General features: G+C 34.8%; 1 protein-coding gene across 2 annotated transcripts in view; it reads left to right on the top strand.

The window, feature by feature from the left end:
* The window catches only part of gulp1b (GULP PTB domain containing engulfment adaptor 1b), a 105,326-nt gene that overhangs the window by 75,127 nt on the left and 4,414 nt on the right, over window positions 1-25,785 (top strand). Inside the window, exons 3-11 of one of the 2 annotated variants that reach the window (XM_073851148.1) lie at window positions 7,785-7,846; window positions 8,366-8,437; window positions 11,280-11,378; window positions 16,249-16,386; window positions 16,478-16,594; window positions 19,652-19,738; window positions 19,994-20,179; window positions 22,395-22,530; window positions 24,575-24,669. In XM_073851148.1, the coding sequence (XP_073707249.1) occupies window positions 7,785-7,846; window positions 8,366-8,437; window positions 11,280-11,378; window positions 16,249-16,386; window positions 16,478-16,594; window positions 19,652-19,738; window positions 19,994-20,179; window positions 22,395-22,530; window positions 24,575-24,669 (992 nt within the window). The remainder of the gene's footprint in view (window positions 1-7,784; window positions 7,847-8,365; window positions 8,438-11,279; window positions 11,379-16,248; window positions 16,387-16,477; window positions 16,595-19,651; window positions 19,739-19,993; window positions 20,180-22,394; window positions 22,531-24,574; window positions 24,670-25,785) is intronic. The other variant, XM_073851149.1, reaches the window with a different exon arrangement.

The following is a 25,785-nucleotide window of genomic DNA, read 5'->3' as shown; positions in this document are numbered from 1 at the left end:
AGAAACAATATTTTCTGGTCTGATTAACCTCAATACCAAGCATCATCTATAGAGGAAACCAGGCACTGTTCATCACCTGTAGAGTACCATCCCAAAAGTAAAGTGTGCTGGTAGCAGCCTTATGCTGTGGGGTTGTTTTTAAGCAACAGGGACTGAGGGACTCATTAGAGTAGAAAAAAGGCTCAACACAGCAAAATATAGAGATAGTTTTAATTTAAAAAAAAAAAAAAAAAAAACAGTCCAGAACATTCAGAACCTCAGACTGGGCAGAAGGTTCATGTTCCAAGAGAACAATGACTCTAAGCACACAGCAAGAGTGGCTTATAGAGAAGTGAATGTCGAGTGGCCCAGCCAGAGTCTGGACTTAAACCCAATCAAACATTTCTGGAGAAACCTGAAATTGTGCATCTGCCCCCAAACAACATGACATGAGTTAAGGGTATGAATACTTATGCAATGTACTTATTTCAGTATTTTTATTTTTAATAAATTTACGAAGTTGTGACAGATCTGTTTTTGCTTTGTCATAATGGTGTATGGAGTGTAGACCGATGTGGAAAAGTAATTTAAAGCAGTTTAGCATAAGGCAGCAACATAAAACGTGAAAAAAATGAAGATGAATACGTTTGCAAGGGACTGTACCTTCATTTATGGTATTCATTTGTGGTGTTTGCTAAGACAAGCATTACTATTATTTTTGCTCAACAGATTTTTATTATTTTTGCTCAACAGACTTGTTAAGGAGAGCTGTAATATTGTGTTTTTCGCTTGGTTAAAGTCCAGTAGTCAGAGCATTCTGACTCTGTGGGAGTCCTGGTTATATCTTTTGGTATAAAGGGCCCTAAGGGCCCCTGTTGGCCATTTTGGGAATCCAATACCTTTTTTCTTTTTCTTTTTTAAATGCTGGAATTGAATGATTTTAATGAGCTTTGGATATATTAATGGTTCTTACGTGCTATGTGGATCTAATAGTAACCAACAATATACGGCATGAACAGTGTAGTCCGATTGCCAAATGAGTGATTCTTTTGATCCATTATTTTTGAGTGAAACTATTTTAAAGAGTTAGTTCACCCAGAAATAAAAATTCTGTCATTAATTACTCACCCTTAAGTCTTTCCAAACCTGTAAGATCTTTGTTCATCTACGAAACACAAATTAAGATATTTTTGATGAAATCCTTTCAGACTGATACGGACAAGAAAAAAATTGTTTAATAAAGTTATTTTTGTTTTACTTGTGCACAGAAAGTATTTCATAGCTTCATAAAATTAAGCTTGACCAATGTCACATGGACTATTTTATCAATGTCCTTACTACCTTTCTGGACCTTAAACATGGTAGTTGTGTTGCTGTCTATGCAAGGACAGAAAGCTCTTGGATTTCATAAAAAAAAATCATAATTTTTGTTCCAAAGATGAACAAAGGTCTTAAGGTTTTGGAACAACATGAGAGTAATAAATGACAGTTTCCATATTTTGGGTTAACTATCCCTTTAAACAAAAGAGTTTAAGACTGTTTTAATTAAACAAAAACAGTGACCAGTAACCAGTGACCAGTGTAGTTTAAGTCCTTGTCGAACAAATGAACAATGAACAAATAAACAAACAAATTAATAAACCATCATTAAATCATCTCATCATTTGGCAGCAGTCTAGTGAGGGCATTAGGTATAATATTAAATGACTTTTTGGATCGGATTTTCTCTATTAAAAGTTTTACAGGAATTGTTAATGGAACCAATAAAGAATTGGAACTGTAAAGAGCAACTGAAATCAGAATCATAAATGTTCAATTTCTGACAGTTCCCAAACCTGATAATGGTAAAATTGACAACAGTTCTAGTAAGTTTTACACAGGCAAGCACTGTCATTTTCTTGAGAAACTGTTAGTTTGAAGACATTTGTGCCACCCAAACCATAAGCAGTTGAGTTTTCCCAGTGTCCTTGCGACATTACTGCAGCAAGGAACATCTAAGCACTCGTCCTCTCTGTGTTGAGCATTAATTGGTGTGCAGTACAAGAGTTCAGCTGATTAAAGTGTGAGTGTGTATGTGTGTATGTGTACACCTGCGTGGCGGTGAATGCTGAAGAGCCTGTGTTATAAAGGTGTCAAATAAACTGTGAGAGAGCTGTCTTCTCTTTGGCACAGGATTGGACGACTTGTCAGCTTCATTATATTATTGGTTTTTTGTCGGCATCGCAGTTCTTATACTCTAAGGGCCATCTCTCTTACTCGCTGTCTCACTTGGTCTCCTTCTCCGTCCCTTAATCTTTCATTCTGCCTCCCTCTCTTTCTCTCCCACTGTTTTTTCAGTTTCTCCTCGTTTTTTTTAAAGCCGTGCCCTGCTGAGTCAGGTCTACATCACGGCAGCATGCACTGACCATAGAGGTCTCCTTTTGCCAATTCATCAACCCACTATTTCACCTCCAGCTCAAGGGAGAAAAAAGAACAATGAGGAGCTCTTCATCAACACCTACACAGGCAATAGGAAATAAAGCACAGCATGTCAGTCAGCCGCTAGGAAAAAGTGCTGCTGTCTGATCAGGGTCGTCCTGCCCTGAAAGTAGAATAGGCATTCGCTGAGGTCACAGAAGTGCCAGGAGGACCCTTCGAGGAATCCGTAAGCGGCTTATAACTTGCGAGGACATGTGACAGCAAAACATGACAAAACTAGACCAAACTCACATTAATTCATTTTTTGGTCCAATCTAGCTTCCACGAGACACAACACACCATGCAAATTCAAATTAAGAGGTTGTTTAACCACTCTAACCAAGAACTTTCAGACATTTTGACAACATTAGCCCTCGAATATGATGATGTAGTTAAATTAAACGGTGCTTTGACTTTTGGAAAAATATTTGAACAAAATGTATATTTTAGTCATAATTACTGTGCTCCCATTCTATTACACTCTCATTTTTTGATGTTCATGCACACACCAGCACTCCTTCACTGAAATCTGTGAAGGTTTAAAGAGAATTACTTTCTTTCAGGATGAGACTTTATGCAACATTTACAGACAAGAATATAAAAATAAACCATAAAAGTTATGTGCTGAGGTAATCGAGTTTGAAAAGCATTAAACAGCAAACGCTTCTGACAAGAGGGAAAACTGCTTTAAACCGTAGGCTTATGAGTTACAGTAGTTTGAAGGGCCTAATATAAGGCATTTTTCATTTTTAGGACAACTTGGATTATGCACTTTTTGTATGGAAGCCTGTTTCTGCCACTGAATTAAAAAAAAAAAATTCTTAGTATTGGGAGATGTAAACTCACAACTGAAAGTTGTAAAGTATGAATTGCTTGATATAAACTTGGAACAGTGAGTTATAAAGTCACAATCCAGTGATATAAACTCACAATTGCAAGTTATGAAGTCAGAATTGCAAGATATAAACAAACAATTGTGAGAAATAAAGTCAGAATTGTGTGATATAAACTCACCGTTGCAAGTTATAAAGTACAGTTTTGAGGGGGGAAAAGACTGTTCTCAGAATTGTGAGATTATATCTCAATTCTGACTTTTTTTCAAATTGCGAGTTTATTTCTTAGAATTGTGAGTTTATAGCATTTTTATATCAATTGCAAGTTTATATCATGCATTTGTGAGAAAAAAAGAGTCGGATTTGTGAGTTTATCTTACAATACTGACTTTATAATTCACAATTGCGAGTTTAAATCACGCAATTCTGACTTCATTTCTCAGAACTGCAAGTTTGTATCTCACAATTCTGACTTTATAACTCAACTGAGTTTATATCTTGCAATTTTAAGAAAAAAATCAGAAAGTTCGAGTTTATATCTCAAAATTCTGCCTTTATAACGCACAATTGCGAGTTTATATTTGACAATTATGACTTTATAACTCGCAATTGTGATTTTATATCTCGCCATTTTGAGAAAAAAGTCAGACTTCGAGTTTATATTGAGAAAAACGGCCGGTTTTGTTTACTACACATTTACTACACTATTTTTTTCTATCCTTTATAAGGACCCCCATAGTGTGCCCTTGTAGCCACCGGGGGTCCCTGAACTCTCTGAACAGTTGGTCTAATTAAACAAGATGCGCTTGGTCCTCAACATTTAACACACCAACCACAATAACAGTGACAACCACAAGAAGACATTTAATTAAAAGATGAGGTCTGATTAATCACCGCATGAAAAATAATTGAAAGTGACAACAAATGCAACAACCGCGGCATAAATAAAATCAAGAGTAATCAGTTTAATTTATTCATGCCGTGCATTGCTGTGATCTCAAGTACTGCATGACAGTGTTATCACCCTCACATTACACATCTTGCTTAGAAAGAAAATGCTTTGAAAGATAAACATAGGAAACATAGTAAAGCTTTCATTGTGTTTTGAATCTTTGGTGTTTGTACTGTTTAAAGTTTAAAGCACTTAAATCAGGGGAGGAAAAGACAGCAGACCTGTGTTGATGTTGAGAGTTTTAACTAGTCTCTGAGGTGGAGATGCAATGTCGGCTGTGCAGGAGAATCAATAATCAACTTTAAGGGTTCCAGTGATTTTGATTCCCGTGATAGGTAACACTTTATAATAACTATTCGTTATAACTAGTTAATAGATCATTAATAAACTGTTAGTTAATGGGTTATAAATGACTTGTTAAATAACAGTTAATAGTTTAATTATTTATAACTGTGCCTTGTAGATAGCCAATAGATAACTTACAAGCTGTTAGTTAACAAGTTATAAATGACTTGTTAACTGTATTTTAATGATTTAGAACTATACCTAATAAAATAGTAATAGATCATGAACAAGCTGTTAGTAAATTACTTACTAAAGACTTGTTAAGTATCAGTTAATAGTTTATATATGTTATTGGGACGTTATTCTAAAGTTGCAACTATTCTTCATTTAGTAACTTCTTTTATTATGTAAATGAGGAATAGTTGCAACTTTAGAATAATGTCTCAATAACATACATAAGCTAATAACTAACACTTAACTAATATATTAACTCACGCTTTACAGATCAGTTGTTCATAGTTTGTTAGTCATCTACTAATACCAGTGAAACTTTGTAGAACAGCAAATGGATGGAACAAATTCAAGCTACAGAAATTTGATGTGATTTTCAAAATATACAATTTTTGTACCTCAACCTTGTTCCACCCATAGGCTTTCCTGTGTACTGTATTTTACCAAAGAAGCTCCACAGATGAAATGTTGAACATTGTGTTTAATGTATAGAAACACATTCTGAGAACAGCAGTATACTGTACAACAGATTACAAACCCATGAGGTTTGGGCACTTTATCCTGATCAAACCTCTTTAATGAAAAGATAGCAAACAGTCTTGCTTACCGTCACCGTTGTTGTCCATGTGCACAGCATGGTCCACAGGTGTAGCTTTCTTTCTTTTTACTGGAAGTACCCGCTGTTGACTTCTTTCTCTTTCTCCAGACAGTACCTGGATTTATCTCAGTATTTTGCATATCGCCGCTGGTTCACTCAGTATAGAGGGTCCAAGGTGTGATAAAACATGTTCATATCAATAATGCCAATGGCTAGATTTTTTTTTATTTTGTTTTCATGTTTAGCACAAAAAGTGCCCAAACCTCATGGGTTTGTATTCTGTTGTATACTGCTGTTCTGCCATGTGATGGCTCAGTATGTGTGTTTCTATACATTAAACACAATGTTCAACATTTCATCTGTGGAGTTTCTTTGGTAAAATACAGTACACAGAAAAGCCTATGGGTGGAACAAGGTTGAGGTACAAAAATTTTATATTTTAAATATCACATCAAATTTCTGTAGCTTGAACTTGTTCCATCCATTTGCTGTTCTACAAAGTTTCACAGGTATTAGTAGATGGTTAACAAACTATGAACAACTGATCTGTAAAGTGTGAGTTAATATATTAGTTAAGTGTTAGTTATTAGCTTATGTATGTTATTGGGACGTTATTCTACAGTTGCAACTGTTCCTCATTTACTAAGAGTTAATAAATGAAGAATAGTTGCAACTTTAGAATAACGTCCCGAATAACATATATAAACTATTAACTGATACTTAACAAGTCTTTAGTAAGTAATTTACTAACAGCTTGTTCATGATCTATTACTAATTTATTAGGTATAGTTATAAATCATTAAAATACAGTTAACAAGTCATTTATAACTCATTAACTAACAGTTTATTAATGATCTATTAACTAGTTATAACGGATAGTTATTATAAAGTGTTACCGTATTATTAAACATTATTAAATAGAAATGCAAAGCCTGAATTAAATTATGACAGGTTCAGGCCATTTTTAATAATTAGATTTTTTTTCCATATAGTGGACTTCAATGGTGCCCAACTGGTTTAAGATCCAAATTGCAGTTGTAGTGTAGCTTTAAAGGGCCCTACATGATCCCAGTCGAGGAATAAGGTTCTTATCTAGTGAAAAGATTGGTCATTTTCTAAAAAAAAATATATATAAAAATGTACAGTTAAAGTCAAAAGTTTACATACACCTTGCAGAATATGCAAAATGTTAATTATTTTACCAAAATAAGAGGGATCATACAAATGCATGTCAAAACACAATGCATTAAGACACAGGGGGTGAAAACTTTTGAATTTGAAGATCAGGGTAAATTGAACTTATTTTGTCTTCTGGGAAACATGTAAGCATCTTCTGTAGCTTCTGAAGGGCAGTGCTAAATTAAAAATATATATTTAGGCAAAATAAGAAACTTCATTCTGTTCAAAAGTTTTCACCCCCTGGCTCTTAATGCATCGTGTTTTCTTCTGAAGCATCAGTGAGTGTTTGAACCTTTTGTAATAGTTGCACTGAGCCGCTCAGTTGTCCTTGGTGTGAAAAGATGAATCTCAAACTCATACAGTCATTGTTGGAAAGGGTTTAAATACACAAATGCTGAAAAACAAAATAATTTTTGGGACCTCAAGGATTTTAAAGAACAGCTGGCAGTTTAACTGTTCACAAACTGTTAACTAACAAGGGACTATTAAACAACTATCACTAAAAAATAAAACAGCTGTGGATCATTCAGGTAACAACACAGTATATCTCTTGTGGACTCATGTAAATGTCTTTTATGTGAAATATGTTATTCAAGCCAGTAAAAAAATAACATGCATTTTGTATGATCCCTCTTATTTTGGTAAAATAATTAACCGCATTACATAATCACCTTGGAAAAGTCACACGCTGTAAGTTCTTTGTCTGTGTATTTGGGTTCAAAAAAGTATGGTTGGGCAAAAAAGTCTTATTTTCTCCTCTAACTTCAAAATTGCGCATCATTGTTGTTTTACCTTTTTTGTAAAAGGCATTTGACTTTCTTTGCATGTTCGCTTTTTAAACACTAGTGGGAGACGAGCATTTGTGATTTTGGAAAATGACATTGTTTCTCTAGGTAAGACCCTTACTCTTCGGCTGGGATCACGCAGAGCTCTTTGAAGCTGCACTAAAACTGTAATTTGGACCTTCAACCAGTTAATTGAAGTCCACTATATGGAGAAAAATCCTGGAATGTTTTCCTCAAAAACCTTAGTGTCTTTTCGACTGAAGAAAGAAAGACATGAACATCTTGGATGACATGGGGATGAATTCATTATCAGGAGATTTTTATTCTGAAATTGACTAATCCTTTAAGTCAGTAACTGTAATTTAAGTGTAGAAAAATTCCAAGTTTTTATGAATTGATTGATTGACTGGTTGATGAAAAAATATCAATCATCTGCAATTACACCTAAATTCTTTTTCTCTCCTTTTCTCTCTTTTTTGCTCCAGATAAACCCACCATGCACACACCTGAAGCCTTGGTGAGAAGTCATGTTGTGTATAACGTTAAGGTACAGTTTGAGATGTATTTCTTATTTATTCCTGTGGTTCTCTCTGCTTCTACTATATTTTCTGCGCAATGGGGGGACATTCACACACGCTCAGGCACCCTGTGGGCTGTCCTATACAGCAAATGCACACTGCGTACCACTGTGTGCACCATATCTTTGACTTTGAGATGTGAGATGTGTGTGCCTAAGTGTGTGAGAGATAGCCTGCTTCACTGAAGCTGTTGCTATGATGGATGTAGTGATGTTTAAAGTTGTACTAAATGCACTTGAGTGTGTGTGTGTGTGTGTGTGTGTGTGTGTGTGTGTGTGTGTGTGTGAAGGGAGTGTTATGAAAGCTCACAGAACTCCCTTCCTCTGACCTTCATCACAGTTTTTATCACCAGCAGCCAGTACAAAATGATACACACCTATGCTTATCAACCCAGGCACCATAACATACAACATACATTATATTGAAATATTACTTCACTAATGTTTTATGAAAGGTTTGTTGTTTGTGTTGTCTATGTGTTCATGTAGTTCTTGGGAATCACAGAAGTGGAGCAGCCCAAAGGGACAGACATGGTCCGCGTGGCCGTCAGGAAGCTGAAGGTAGTGTGTCCACAGCACTTCACTATTCTAAACATTTATGGGCTATAAAACATGTTCACGGTTTTTCTCGCCTGTTTATGAGGGAGAAACGGCTGTGATCATTCAAGGTAAATATACAGACGTTTTAAAAGGCCAAGTTTACTTCCAAAGTTCATATAACAGGCTCAAGTTCCATTTCAATTTTATGCGAGTGCCGGTTAACACAAGGCAAATACTGATAAAACAATAATTAATATGAATATTTAATTGATAAAAAATTATACAATTAGTAATAATTGAATAGTGATTTATTTAGTAATATCTTATTATTCTAAATTAATATTCTGTATTTTATTGTTATATTTTACATTATCATTTGTTTTCATTATTAATACTGTTGCTGATATTAATATTCTAAATACTACATTAACCTGTTTAGATTCGGAGTACTATTATTTTATATTGAGCACAATGTACTTATCTGTTTAGTGTATTTATCATGCAGTTGAGTGTAAGTGTCCAACATTGTACACTTTGATTTTTGGTTAATTAAAGGGATAGTTCACTGTAAAATTATAACTACCCTATGATTTAATCACCCTCAAGCCATCCTAGGTGTATATGACTTTCTTCTTTCAGACAAATACAATCGCAGTGGTATTAAAAAATGTCCTGGCTCTTACTAGCTTTATAATGGCAGTGAATGGGTGTTGAGATTTTGAAGTCCAATGAAGTGCATCTATCCATCATAAAAAGTGCTCCATTCGGCTCTAGGGAGGTTAAAAGCCTTCTGAAGTGAATCGATGCATATGCATTTGTGTATAAAAAAAATCTATATTTAAAACTTGATAAACCATTATCTTTAGCTTTAGCTGAAACAAGGATTTGTAAAGAAAAATGTCTGAAAATTTCAATATAAGCCAAGAGGAAACTGTTTTTCCTTATGATTTAAAGTTTTAAAAATGGATATTTTTCTTACACAAACTCATCAATTCACTTTAGAAGGCCTGTATTAACTCCCCAGATCTGTGTGGAGTACATTTTATGATGGATGGATGTACTTTGATTGGTGGTCAAGATTTTGAAGCAAAATACTGGCATTATAAACCTTGGAAGAGCCATTCGACTAAAAAGAAGAAAGTCATATACATCTAGGATGACTTGAGGGTGAGTAAATCATGGGGTCATTTTCATTTTTGGTTGAACTATCCAAACATAAGTGCATCACCTGGGTATTTAAAGTGCACTTATTATTATTATTATTATTTTTTTTTTTTTTTTTTGGAATTTTAGTGGGAACACAGTAATCTCACTATTTACCAGGTCTCCTACAGGGCTTGGAAAAGTATGGAATTTGATTCTAGGCCTGGAACTTTTCCAGGCCTAGAATCAAATTCCATACTTTTCCAAGCCCTGTAGGAGACCTGGTAAATAGTGAGACTTATATTACATATGGAAAAAAGAAAGCAGAGAATGAAAAAATATTTGTGTTTCCAGACTTTTGCCCCTATTTAGTTTTTTATAATAGAAAATTAAGAACTTAATAAAAATAAATGTATTGTACAAGAAGTGAGATTTCATGTTAGAATTCTTTAGGTATTGTCAAATATGCACATTTGATTATGCAAAATCCAGGTTATAAGCATTTTGGATTTCTTTTCAAAATATTCTTAGCACCGTATTACATAGCCACAAGGACCTTTGCAAAAATAAAAAAAATATACAGACTTTTATGTGCGCATGAGAAATTATTACACTCAGCATATAGGACAATGCACACTTTTCCACCTATTGTGCCATCAGCCCTTTTCTTGGCCTCCACAAAGTATGCATTAAAGAGACCTAAGGCCTTAAAATATTGCATACTGCCCTAATGAAAGCTAACTTTTAAACACTTTTTACAGTGTCTCTTTTTATAGACCCTTGAACTTCTGTTCTGCTACAGAGGATGTGTTAAATTAGACATTATGCCTTTAAAGTAGAGGTAATACAATAAGAAAAGCCAAATTTTGAGCAAATAGATCATGTGCATCCATGCTCTCGTTTATGCATAGTGATGCACAAAGGAAATCGGTTATATAAAACTATAATGCGTAATGCATAAGTATGCAAAAAATTCCCATGCACTTGTGAATAGTTTCTTGAGGGCACAAAAAAGTTTCTTGTGTAAATGTAAAAGTCTTTATTTTTATTTTTTTATTCTAGTGACTCTGTATGTTATCACGTATGATAAAAATCAGTGAAAAAAAACACTGAACAAATACAAATATTTACAGATGACTGTACTATATACCAAATATAAAGCTGAAAATAATTATCTGTGAACCATTTATGTTAAATATGATTTGAAAATCTACTGAGAGGTTTAGTGCATAAAATAGAATAGCGTGATTTGGGATGCACCTTTATAGGTTTTTAGGTGGGTCCCAGCAACCACATAGCAACCCCTAACACTGGAAAACTCACTCACATTTCCTTTAGAAAACATAAATATTTTATGTTTTGAAACATCTGTGTTGTTATTTAACAACTGAACCAAACAGTCAATACACAACTAAAACTGTTTATGAGACTGAAATAAAGCTATGACTCGTTTACGGTGGGATTTTTAGGGGACAGATTAAGGGCACAATAAAAATGTCCTTTTCCTGGGTGATATTTCTTGTGCCCAATTTATGTCCAGCTTTGGACTTTCTGCAGGTCAGTGCATGCTCTAGAGACGTGTTTGAGCACCTCATTTCACCTGATGCTCTACTGCTCTCTAGCAGCCTTTAAAAAATGGTGAACACCTCCGGCTCTGTCTACTTTTCCCTTGATAGTTTGTATTTGCACAGCATGTGCTGAATCACTTTTGCTTCCTCAGTTTCAAAGGCACATCAAGAAGTCAGAGGGGCAGAAAACTCCAAAAGTGGAGCTTCAGATCTCTATTTATGGTGTGAAGATATTGGACCCTAAAACCAAGGTAGGTTTTCTTACATATAAAAATCGTCTTGTGTTCAGTCACAGGAAGTGCTTTATGAATAAAGATAAAACCACGTAGTTGATGTGATTTCATGCATGGCAACCCTAATTTAGACTTGTAAAGTCACAGTAATTTATCCAGCCCCGTGAACTACCCCACTCCCATCCTCGCACCTGCTCCGACAGAACAATGAAATGCAATTTAGCAGAAAATTAAATGTGCTATCTTATCTTTCAACCATTTACTGTTTAATGTCATGACAATTAAGTGCCGTTAGCACAACTGACAAAATTATTTCATTCCAATACTAAAATAATTTAACTAATTCAGCAACTAAAGTAAGCAATTACCACTTGATAAATGCAATTAGATGTGTTTGTTCAAAACAAAATAACTGTCAGGATCTGAAAAGAGAGCAAATGTTTGTGAACAGTAGTTGATAGAAAAATCACGAATGAGATCTCTGTCTTTCAGATTTCTTTCAAAAACATTTAACTTTTTATAATATTAATTATAGATTAGCCTTTGTTTATAAAAAGTACAATTCTAAAAATCTGTATTATGTTATGTTAGAGGTTGGATATTCTTCTTTCAGCTGGCATTACTACACTTAAAAAACTAATACTGTGGTAAACAAACGGACTTTTGGTTAAGATCTAGATTTTTAACTTAAGAATACAAAATTTTAGAATTAAGAATACAAAACAAAGCACAAAATGCCTATTTTCCATTTCAAACGCGAAGGTGGCAGGTTGTTTAATAGCAGAATTATCTCACATGAGAAATGGTTTCTGTTGTCATGTGTAACGTGAGATGTTGTAGATAGACTCACAGTATCTGCATTAGCATAGGAAATAAGTAATAACCAAGGGCGATCGCTTCTGGGCATCAGGATTGCTTCTGGGCATTTAATGCTCAATGGGGAAAGACTAACACTAAGTGAATTTGCAATCGTGTTTGAAATTTCATTGTGGTATCCCTCCTTAGACTTCAGTGAATTTGTTATGCTGTAGTGCTTGTCAGTTTGAATGAGTGAGAAGAAATACAGAGTGAATGCATGAATCACGTCAGCTGTGAAATAAACACTTTTCCATTAATATACTGTATCGTCATTTACAATTTACAGTTCATAAACCTCATTTTAAAGGTGACATATCATGAAAATCAGACTTTTTCCATGTTTAAGTGCTATAATCGGGTCCCCAGTGCATCTACCAAGTCAGAAAACTTGAAAAAGGACAATCCAGTAACTTTGTTTTTGTAAGACTTTTCCCGATTTCGCTCCTAAGGGGATCTTATTCTAATATTACTGACTCTTAATCTGCACGTTTCCACCCACGGCACAGTCATTGTGTTTTCACAAGTGACAACAGCAAAAGTCAGAGTAAAGCATGCTAACTTTTCTGTTGTTGGCTGCAGAGACAAGCACATAACACTATTTAGAGTCCCAGCCTCAGAGAAGACAAGAGAGCAGTGGATTTATTGATTTATTTACTGTATATTACGCTGCTGCCACACAGATCTAATATTAACACGTAATTTCTTTTCCAGCTGTTTACTCCTGTTTTTAACATAAACTTGTGTGTAATTGACAGTTTAAGTGCAATAAGACATGAAAGAGAACTTAGTTTAATACTCACATGCCATGAAACGGCTGCTTTCTGTGTGTATGCTTCGGATGGTGTGCTCAAATCAAAGTATATCAGAAGTTTAAACTAATATGCTTTAAAACACATTATTTCAGCGTGATAGAAATGATAATCAAAACAAAACAGATGTTTTAGCAGACTATCTGAGGTACACGCTGTAAACAGTGTTAACAACTTTTTTCAATGGAAAGTAGCTAAACCCTGCTTGAAAAGTCGCTAAATGTTGCTAGATGACGTCATACGCTAATTAGCATATTCATGACATCATTGCGTCGTATTGTCTTGCCTATCTGTGTTCACATACTGCATTTTAATGCAGACAAATTCTCAATAAAATGGTTTTCATTAATGTATTTCATAGATATGTCGATATATTTTACTGTTTCTTTTGTCAGACAATGGGGTGAATGTGAAATAGTGACTGAAACTCGGCCCATTAAGACTACACAACCAGCTCTCGAAGATATTAATCTACACTAAAATCCTGATTCATAATCACAACATTGTCTAATGAAATCAAATGTACATATTATTAAGACAATAGCTGTGCTTTGTTTTCAGCTATAAATGGAAAATAGAGTTAGAAGCAACAGAATTATTTTTTTTTATCTGAAAGTGCTGCTCCTCTGCTGCTCACTGAACAGAGCAGACGATAGAGAGAGAGAGAGAGAGAGCGAGAGAGCGCTGGAAAAGCACAACCTCGCGCTCACGCGGCAGTACCGGAGAGTCTCAGAAACTAAATAAGGTTTGTCCAAGAAGTCGCTAGATTTGTTGCTAGTCGCTAAGGGGGTCTGAAAAGTCGCTAAATCTAGTGACAAAGTCGCTAAGTTGCCAACACTGTAAAGTCACAGTCCTGTTTTGAAAAAGGGGGCGGGGAGCAGCAGCTCATCTGCATTTAAAGAGACCTACATGAAAACGGCGTGTTTCTGCTTCCACTCAAAATGGGCATTTTCTAAATGATATAATAAATAATCTGTTGGTTATTTTGAGCTGAAACTTTACAGGCACATTCTGGGGACACCAGAGACTTATATTACATATTGTAAAAAGGGGGCATAATAGGTCATGAAATATAATTTATGGATGAGGGATCACACATCTAAGTGGAAATAAATTTGCAAGGCCATTGTGAATACTCTAACTAGTTAAAATAGTCTAAGCTTCATTGACGGTGCTGAGTTATACAATATTTCCCAATCAAATCTTGAAACTGCTCAACTCAGCATCTACAGTTGTCAGACAGGGTTTTCATTTTGTTCCTGTTCATAAAATGGGTGGCAGTCCAGGGCTGGAATGTGTTATTATGAATGTTTTGATGAAAACTTGAGGCTGTTATCAGTGGCTGAGAGCAACAACGTAATGTTTTTGTAGAACTACACACAGACAAATGCTCTAGTCTATTGCTTTTCATTTCAGCGAGATCACAAAAGCAAATGCATGTGTTCCCACTTTTGATAAACAGACATTGACAAACATCTGCAATTTTGCTTCATCGAAGGAATATTTTACCCAAAAATATCAATTTGCTGAAAAATGTACTCACCCTCAGGCTATTCAAAATGTAGATGAGTGTTTCTTGATCGGAACCTATTCAGTAAAATGAATGCTGCCTAATGGGTGCCGTCAGAATGAGAGTCCGAGCATCACAATAATCAATAATCCACATGTAATCCACGCAACTCCAGTTCATCAATTAACATCTTATAAAGTGAAAAGATGCGCGTTTCTAATAAACAAATCCATCATTAAGACGTTTTAACTTTAAGCCATTGCTTCTGGCCAAAATACAAGTCTGTGATCCATAATAACACTTTCAGTGAAAAAGTCCATCACTTGTAAAACGTATGAACTTAATTTGTTTATTACAAACATATAGCTTTTGAGTTCACAAAATGTCAATTAATAGACTGAAGTCGTGGATTACTTGTGATGTCGTTTGAACTATCATTCTGTTGTTTGTTCAGCTGTTTGGACGCTCATTCTGACGGCACCCATTCACTGCAGAGGATCCATCGATAAGCAAGAGATGTAATGCAAAATTTCTCAAAATGTGTTATGTTTAAAAACTTTTCAAATTTTCATTTTTGGGTGAACCTTTCCTTCAAAACATGTTATTTTAGGTCATATTATACACGCAGTCAAATGCTCCAGTCTATTGCTTTTCATTTCAGAAAATGCTTCTGTTCCCGGTTTTGATAAACAGACATTAACATACATCTGCAATTTTGTTTCATTAAAGGACTATTTCACCCAAAAATATCAATTTGCTGAAAAATGCACTCACCCTCAAGCCATTCAAAATGTTGATGAGTTTGTTTCTTCATCTGAACATATTCAGAGAAATTTAGCATTTGCTCTCTAATAAATTGCTCCCTAATGGGTGCCGTCAAAATGAGAGTCTAAACATCATAATAATCAATAATCCGCAAGTAATCACATAATCACATTTTATGAAGTGAAAGGCTGTGTGTTTCTAATTAACAAATCCATCATTAAGACGTTTTAACTTTAAGCCATTGCTTCTGGCCAAAATACAATCTGTGATCCATAATAACACTTTCATTAAAAAATTCCATCACTTGTAAAATGTCTTAATTATGAATTTGTTTATTACAAACACATAGCTTTTTGGTTTACAAGATGTCAATTAATGTACTGAAGTCATGTGGATTACTTGTGGATTATTGTGATGTTGTTTGAACTCTCATTCTGACGGCACCCATTCACTGCAGAGGATCCAGTGGTGAGCAAGTGATGTAATGCTAAATTTCTCCAAATCTGTTCTGATGAAGAAACAAACTCATCTATATCTTGGATGGCCTGAGGGTGAGCATATTTTCAGCAATTTTTCATTTTGGGTGAAACTTCAAAACATGTTATTTTAGGTCGTATTAAATTATTGCAGCCTTAAGTCTCTGTTTAATGAGTTCATAACATTCTCAATCCCTACCACTTTTTAATACATTGTAAATAAGCACCTCATGTCCGTCATTTCCTGTAAATTTTGGAGAAACATCTGAAAAAAGTTAATAAATTTAATTGATTAAACATAAATGAGAACACAGTTAATTCTCCCGAGCTATAAAGAGACTTAAAATATAAACCTCTGAGCAATAAAGTTTTTCCTCTGGGCTGTTTTCAATTTGTTGCTTTTTGCTTCAAAATAGGTCAGTCATACCAGTGAGCTTTTCATCTCAGTTCAACTCTCCTTTCTGTTCCAGGAGATGCAGCATAACTGCCAACTTCACAGAATGTCCTTCTGTGCAGACGACAAAACAGATAAAAGGATCTTCACCTTTATCTGCACAGAACCCGAGACGAAGAAACACCTGTGTTACGTCTTTGACAGTGAAAAATGTGTAAGTAAATAAGCTTGTAATATCTAACAAAAGTGACATAGACAGAACTCTGGTTTGCTTAATGATTGCAGTGTGTGCAAATCTCACCCAGGCGGAGGAGATCACTCTCGCTATTGGACAAGCCTTTGATCTCGCCTACAAAAAGTTCCTAGAGTCTGGTGGAAAAGATGTAGAGACGAGAAAACAGATTGGAAACCTTCAGAAACGAGTAAGATTATGTTCTTGGAATATTGCTCACACGCTCGAGATGTAGATAGGAGCCCAGACTACATTCTCAAACACTTACCAGGAGGATTTTTCAACTATGGGCACATTTTATATTGCTAAGGATATTTTCACAGCTAGTATTATACAGTATGAATCCTGAATACACACAATTATATATTTTAAAACGTTTTGCATAATTTGAATAAAATATAATAAAAATATTCTTGATATTTAACATTATTTAAAGGGATAGTTCACCAAAAAATGAAAATTCTGTCATTATTTACTCATCCTCATTTCGTTCCAAACCCATTAGACCTTTGTTAATCTTTGGAACACAAAGTACGAATTTTTAAATTAAATCTGAGGGCTTTCTGACCCTGCATGTGTCGTGCTACTCTCATGAACAAGCGTCGAAGACTGACAAGGAAGAGAAGAAATTGTTGAATAAAGTTGTTATTTTTGTTTTCTTTGAGCACAAAAAGTGTTCCCATAGCTTCATAACATTACGGTTGAGCCACTGATGTCTCATGGACTATTTTATAAGTTTCCTTACAGTTTTTCTGGACCTTGAACGTGGTAGTTGTGTTGATGTCTATGCAGGGTCAGAAAGCTTTCGGATTTCATCGAAAATATCTTGAATGAAGGTCTCACAGGTTTGGAATGACATGAAGGCGAGTAATTAATGACAGAATTTTCATTTTTGATGAACTAACCCTTTAATCTCAATCATGCTGTCTCTGTTAACCAAGTACACTTTATTAGAGGCAATATTATATTTCGATTACAATTGTATGTCTTTTTTAAATGTAATTTTCACACATTAAACCTTTGGTTGTGTTCGGGTCAAATTGACCTGGAAAAGATTTTCTTTCTCCCAAAAATACTAATTTTTACAATATTACACAAAACAATTTAAAGAATTGCACTGTTTATCACACTAGTGTGCTTTAATGTTTAATCAGGAAGTTTGCTTTTAAATGTTTTTATTTTGTACAAAATTGCAAAAAGTCACACTTGTGGTGTTCCCGGTCAAAAATGACCGGACTCCAAACAATTGCTTATAAATCTTTTATTTTGCTATATTATCACCAAATATTAGATTCATTCTTTTTGTCAACTTGTTTACTTTAATTTAGGACTGGTTTTGTGTTTCTATTTGCATCTGAGGTCCTGTTTTTTGTGATTTTCCCCGTTCACTTTCAATGGCCGGCCATTTTTGGCAAGTGTGACTCTGTGCAATTTTGTACAAAACTAAAGCAATTAAAAGCAAACTTCCTGATTAAACATTAAAGCACACTAGTGTGAGAAACAGTGCAAATTTTCATAATTTCTTATCTCATATTGTGAAAATTATTCATAAAAAATGATTTTTTCACTCAAAAAACAAGGTACCTACTCTCAGATAAATGAGAGGCCTATGAGGCCTATGATTAATCAGATGCAAATAGAAACACAAAACCAGTCCTGATTGAAAGAAAACAAGTTGACAAAAGGATTGAATCCAATATTTGTTGAAAATCTAGCACAATGAGAGATTTATAAGCAATTGTTTGGAGTCCAGTCGTTTTTGACCAGGAACACCACAAGTGTGACAGGGAACACAACCAGAGGGTTACATATTGAAATTGTTAGTGTGTATTTAACCTTTAATAAAATATTTTGCTTTAAATAATAAATTTTTGTATTAGGGATTTTACTAGGTTAAGACTGAATGTGGGTCTGGGGACAAAAGTTATTTAAAAAGTAACAAAAGTAAATGATGAAAGCATAGTATACATTAAAAGTTTCCAAGACTCTTTTAATATCATCTTCAAGTTAAAAGCTGTTTGTTTTTTATAAAAACCAACCCTTGAGACATAAAAGTGCCCAAAGTTGAAGAAACACCCATCAATTTGAGAGTTGATTCTTCGAAGCATGTCAACAAACAACAACATGGAGGAAAGCTTGCGGTTGTTTTGCACTGATTTGTACAAAACAGGGGAACAAATAAGAAAAATATGGATGTGTCAGTGCTTGGGGAGATATGAGGAGCAAACTTTTTGTAGGCTGGCGCACACAAGGGTTTAGAAAGGGGATGAAACGTATTATTTGGGTTGTCAATTAATAGTTTTCAGCTAACAAGATTGAATCTTGGATACTACAAACTTTGCTAATGGCAGTCTTTGAATCCACATGGTATTAGTCAATACTGAAAATATAAAAAGCACAGCTTACATGTGCAACAAGCCCATACCAACAATTATCACTATTATCATAAAGTTGATCAATTTAAAGCCATAGTTCACCCAAAAATTAAATCTGTCATTAATTACTCGCCCTCATGTTGTTTCAAACCTGTAAGACCTTCATTTATCTTCTTAACACAAATTAAGATATTTCTGATGAAATCCGATAGTTCTGACCCTGCATAGACAGCAACGCAGTTGACACGTTCAAGGCCCAGAAAGGTAGTAAAACAATGAAAAAGTAATCCATGAATGTGGTAGTTGCATTGCTGTCTATGCAAAGTCAGAAAGCTCTCAGACTTCATTACAAATATCCTAATTTGAGTTCTGAAGATGAGCAAAGGTTTGGAACAACATGAGGCTGCAGGTGCGTTTACATGGAGCATTGCAATCAGTTTAAAAGTCCAATCCGAATGTAAATGCTCCATATGAACACCTCAATTGGAATAAAAATGTCCAAATTAAATGAAATTGTAATCGGGTGAACTATCCCTTTAAACGATCCTTTTCTCAAACTTGACGGCTGTGCAGAAGAATCAGAGATTTAGCTCTCTCCTGATTCTGATTCCAGTGTAAATACAATTACTGTATCCCGCATTACAATGTCTGCATAAATGCTCCTTTTCATAATTTATACTGTATGCCATTTCAAATGCAGCTTCCTTTGAAGTGTAAATAGGAGTATAGATAGGCAAATGTAACCAGAATTTCACTGGCTCCTAATCCCGTGAGCAGGCTGCGGGGGCGTCCCATATCCCAAAGACTGTTTTCATGTGATTGACAAACGAAAATGTGAATCTTTTTGTGCAATGTGCTTATGTTAATTGAAGATCCAGGATTTGGAGATGGAGAACTCAAAACTGAAGAAGAAGCTTAAGGAGCTGGAGGATCAGATGATGGATTCTCGCTGCTCGCCAGTACGTTCTGTAGGAAATGAGACTTGCTTATCATTCCAGTCGAATGCTGCTGTTTCCTGCCAATCTCAATGATTCTGCTCTCTTTCAGTTCATCAAAATGTGTTTGTTTTTCTCTTCTATCTACCCCGTCATTTGTTTTTTCCCTTTTTCTCCATTCCAATCTATTTTTCTGTCTCTCTCTCTCTATCCCCAACCCCCAGTGCCCTTTTTCAGCACCTGCATGTTAATGTCTCTAATGAGCCGTACATTTTGCAGAAGCCGTCTGCCTTGTCCTGGTGTGGTGATGATGTCACTTCACTGTCCAGCCTAGAGATCTCCTCTGTCACTCTAACGCCTGTCAGCTCACCCGATTCCAGCCAATCAGCAAGCTTGCTCACCCCGCCTGCTGCTAAGCCCACCCACTCACAGCCCACAAGTGGTTACATCGTGCCACGACCTCGCGTAAATGTCTTGTACACAAAAAATAACACGGTGCACTTTGCATGTGATTCAGTTACAAATTTTCATACTTCAAACAAGGCATAGTTCAGCCCAAAATGAAAATTCTGCCATTATTTACTCACCCTGATATGTTTCTAAATCATGGAACAGATTTTGCCAAATGTCCATGCTGCATTTTTCCATACTATGAGAAATGAGAAAAAAAAAACGAGAAAGCTATATGAAGATACCATAAAAGTGGTCCATATGATTCATGCAATATATTATTTAGTCTGAAACTACACCACCAGTCAAAAGTTTTCGAACAGTAAGATTTTTTATTTTTTTTAAAGAATTCTCTTTTGCTCACCAAGCCTGCATTTATTTGATCCAAAATACAGCAAAAGTAGTAATAATGTGAAAAAGTTTTACTATTTAAAATAATTGCTTTCTATTTCAATATATTTCAAAATGGCATTTATGCCTGTGATCAAACTAAATTTTCAGCATCATTACTCCAGTTTTCAGTGTCACGTGACCCTTTAGAAATCATTCTAACATGCTGATTTGCTGTTCAAGAAACATTTATTATTATTATAAAAATTTAAAACAGTTGAGTATGTTTTTTTCTGAATTATTTCATGAATAGAAACATCCAAATATCAGCATTTATGTAAAATAAAAAGCATTTGTAACCGTATATACTATTCAAAAGCTTGCAGTCAGTATAATTTTTATTATAAAAATATAGGAAATATAATGTAGAAATATTCTAAAAAATATAGGAAATTATTAAAATAATACTTTTGTTTAGCAAGGTTGCTTTAAATTGATCAAAAGTGATGATAAAGACATTTATAATGTTAATAAATGCAGGCTTGGTAAGCAGAAACATTGGCAGTCCCATCCCATATTAAATATTAGATAATTATTATTATTTTTTTAATTACAGTTATTAATTTAACTAATACTTAAATTGAAATAAGCAGTAAGTTACAACTACAGAAACCTCATATAATACTAGAAGTTTGGTTTTATGTTTCGAATTAAGAAAAATAGTTTTGAATGACAAAAAATACTTTGTATGTAACTTTTTTATTAAAAAAAAGTAGGTCTACATTATTTTATGTACTGTTAACTTTGTGTTGCAAAGAAAAAAAACATTACGTATAAAGTAAAAAATAAGTAAAACAGCTTTGCAGGTGCAATATAAAAGGAACAGTTAGGCTAAAATAATACTTTTTAAAAGTTCTTGACATTGACTAACCTTCCTTTATCTTCAAACCCAGTGTTTTCATTTGTGAAACACAAGAGGGTGATTATAACTGTCAAGCTCATAAAAGCACATTATTACAAATTACAGTAAATTTTCATATTATTTGTTTGCATTATTCTAAGTCTTTGTTCCAAGTTAATTTGATAACCAATCATAACAATTGATTCTGGCACGCGTTGAATAGTGTTCTTTGTTTACATAGCCTCAATATACGGCATACTTAAAGGGATAGTTCACCCAATTCTGTCAATAATTACCCTCATGTTGTTCCAAACCCGTAAGACCTTCATTCATCTTCAGAACACAAATTAAGGTATTTTTTATGAAATCCGAGAGAGAAATATCTTAATTTGAGTTCCGAAGATAAGCAAAGGTCTTACAAGTTTGGAACAACATGAAGGTGAATAATTAATGACAGAATTTTCATTTTTGGGTGAACTATCCCTTTAAAGAGTAACCTCCACTTGTTCCAAACCTGTATGAACTTCTTTCTTCTGTCAAACACATTCAAACACAAAATATGGGTAACCAAATAGTTCATGGTAGCCATTGACCGTACTACGAATGTTATTGGCTTTCTTACAAACTCTTACAAATTCTTTTGTGCTCAACAGAAGTAAGAAACTATTTGGAACGACATGAGATTGAGTAAATGATGATAGGTAAACTATCGCTTTAAGAGAAGAAGAAACTAACACAAACCTCATTGGTTCTCGCGTCTGTCATCGGTGCAGTAAATTTAAATTGTCAAAGTCAACAAGACTAAATAGCTGTAAGTCTCCACACTTTTTGAGAATCACTGTTTCAACCTCATTCTTACTACAAAAGGGAAAAACATTGTGATAAAATGTATACATTGAATTTACAGTTAAATGCTTATCACACGAATTGAGTCTGATCTTATATTTGGATTTGTTTTGACGCTTTTAACACATTTTACTCTTTTATGCACAATATTAGGCAGGAAGCGTACAAGCTAGAGCGCCCTCTACTGACATATTTGATATGGTTCCGTTTACCCCCGAATCTCCAATAACAAGACGATTGAACTGCAACGGCATCTCATCTCCGTACCTGCCTCCAACAAAAGACAGAGGTGGGGGCTCTTTATTTCTGCTGTCTCACTTAGATGAATGTGTTACATTTTCAAGCGCCTGAGGGCAAAATCTATAATTGCTAATGTAATATGCTTCTCCATAAAAGGGTCCATTTGAGATGAAAACAAATGAAGCCAGAGTATAGATGCAGGATGGAGACATTTCTTACAGTTTTTCTCAATTGCTAAAACACTATAACCAGTCTTTTGAACTAAAATTTCAAAACTATAACGCCATTTCTCAAAAAGCACACCCATTTCCCTAAACATTAAACACTATTCCCTGCTTTGACACATGAGTTATATTTGGTGAACTGTTACTGCAAAACTCTACACACAAATCCCTACATTTCTCAGTGCTTACACCATGTGGTCATTTAGAAAGCACAAGCATTCAATATTGTTCACTCAAGTCTGCGAAGTTTGAGCTCAATTAGCACACAATTACCCAACTGGAAACACTAGGAGTCAAAATTTAGCACACACTAATCAGAATCTTCAATGGAGATAAAAGAGCCAAAGTCTGCTTACAGTGTTTCTCAGTCACTTTGGTGCATTTCTCAGATCAGAAATGAAATTGCCAAAACTACTTGTTCAACATCCACATCATCTAGTCTCTTGTGCACATCATAAAAAGCGTCTCTTTCTTCTGATCAAGTTGTGATTGCTTTGGCACATTCATACAACTGATTATATACATTTGTCTGCGGTTTCCTACATTATCAGTTGCTATTGTCATGTTGCTCAAAATGTATTATATATTTCTCTGTGCAATAGTCTTACCCCTCAAAACATCAAGTCATTACCTACTGTAAATGCAAAATTTTTGATCTAGTTGTCATAAACTGTCAATCATATATTCTACACATTTCTATTAGACTTTTTGTAAATTTGCCATGAATTATTCAAGTGAATCTTGACTTTCACTAATGAAGAATAATATAGATCAACCAATGATAAAGCAGTTCTCTGAAAAAGCTCAAAGGTACATTTCATGAACCTTCAATTGGAAAGCATATATAGACAGAGGACAACGCAGGAGTTACAAATTCTGACAGTGGGCTTTCTCATTTTTATTTTCACCTTTGTGCCCATATTTCCTTTTCTTTTCTGTTTCACAATGACGTTGTAATGCATTTTTTTTTTGTCAGACCACTAGTACAAGTGTAACTTTGAATCCTATTCAGTCTTTTTCAATCAATATCCCACCTATAGTAATGTGTAATTTTGAAGAGGAAGAGTAGGAGGTGAAAGAGGAAGAGGAGGAGAAGAAGGAGAAGGATGATGACGACAACGACAACATGGAAGAGACAGGAAGGGCAAGGGAAAGAAGACAAGCAGTCTCATATATTTTAGTTGATGGGTGCCAGGGTTGGATCAGGCATGCAAGAGGATTTGACCCCTGCTGCCTGGCCAGGGCTAATTTAGCCTGTGATGCTGAAGAGGTTCTTTGGCCTGTTCCAGACCAAACACAGGATGTTGGGCAGAATAATTATTTTGTTGTTGTTTGCTGTTTTGTTCTGTTTTCTACAGTACTGTAAAGTAAGAAATACAACACTTGCAAATACATACATTTGTTGTGTTCATCATGTGAAAAGTTTTTTTTTTATTGTTTTAGTAGTATTGTTTTGAATTTATCTCATCAGTGTGTAAAACTGTGTTGTAGTGTGAGTTTTTTTGAGGATTTGTGTGTCATGTCTGAGAGCAAAGTTTGTTTTTTCAGCAAGATTGAGTTGTTTTGAGTGGAGAGCTTCATTTTGACCTCAATATAGGAAGTTTGGGGAATTGAGTTAGGAGTTGTGGATTTGTGTTTAGAGTTTCGCAAATAAGAGGCATAATTTCAAGAAATGTGTTTAAGCAATTGAGAAAAACTGTAATATGTGGCTGTGAATTTCACTAAATTGTTTTTGTATTTATATAATATTAATTTATATTTCAAGGTTTAAGCTTTGCAAGGGGTTATCCATGAACTATTGCATGTTCAATAGGTATAGGTGTTTGCTAAATGCCAGGTGATTTACTAGTTTGTCTGGTTGTGCTGTAGACATAGACCTGTTTGGAGCAGAACCATTTGATCCGTTCATTTGTGGACCTGCTGTCTTCACCCCAGACATCCAGTCCAAACTGGATGAGATGCAGGTAATCATTTATTTAAAGCCATTTTATTTTTGTAGAACCATGCAAGTACTAAACATCATAGGATTGAAACTGTTCCACGATACTTGTGTATGTATCATGAAGTTTTAATTTTGGCTTTGACGCAGTGTGCAAATTTGAATGCTAAAAACGACAGTGTAAATAATTTTGAACCTGTTGCTCGCATGCTTTGAAGTAGGATTATGGCAGAATTCTTGATACAGGAAAGAAAAACTCTGTCAGTAATGTGTCATAAACATATAAACAGCAACAGCCAACATGATTGGCAGACAATATTAATAGATCAAAGGATGCAGTATTTGGCTGGCAGCAGTCACCCCACTTTATTATAAACCAGTTTTAATTCCAATTTTAATAATCCAGAGGATTATGAAAGTTTTCGTTTTCTGAGGACATCATACCTGTGATGAGATTATTAGACTCTATAAGTGTCATTTGCACTTCTATGTCTGTAAACCTGGTAATCCTCAATAATTCAATTATCTTCATCTCTCCTTTCACCCTAAATGCCACCCCCAACCTCTCAGCGGCAGAGATGGTTTGTATATGTTCGTTTGTGATGCACCTCAAAGTGTGTCCTCTAGTGTTTTGATATGGTTTTTTATATACGTTTTGATTTACAAGCTTGACTTGTGTCGTCTATTTTTTGTCTGTTATTGTATGTCTTAAAGGGATAGTTCACCCAAAAATTACAATTCTGTCATTAAAGGTGCACTAAACGAGTTTTGCCAAATGATGTTGATATTTAAAAGCACCAAAACAAACACACCCATAGCCCAACATGACCTCGCCTCTACTTTGATATCTCCACCCCACACGTACAGTGATGTGAAAAAGGGTTGGCCCCCTTCCTGATTTATTTTTTTGCATGTTTGTAACACTTTAATGTTTCAGATCATCAAACAAATTTAAATATTAATCAAAGATAACACAAGCAAACACAACATGCAGTTTTTAAATGGTTTTGTTATGAAGGGAAAACAGAATCCATACCCACATGGCCCTATGTGAAAAAGTGTTATTACACCTGAGTTCAGTTTCTCTAGCCACACCTAGGCCTGATTACTGCCACACCTCTTCGCAATCAAGAAATCACTT

Source organism: Garra rufa, chromosome 12, assembly GCF_049309525.1.
Source record: "Garra rufa chromosome 12, GarRuf1.0, whole genome shotgun sequence".
NCBI lineage: Eukaryota > Metazoa > Chordata > Actinopteri > Cypriniformes > Cyprinidae > Garra > Garra rufa.
Note: the sequence above shows the minus strand (reverse complement) of the source record. Positions and strands in the feature narration are given on the sequence as shown.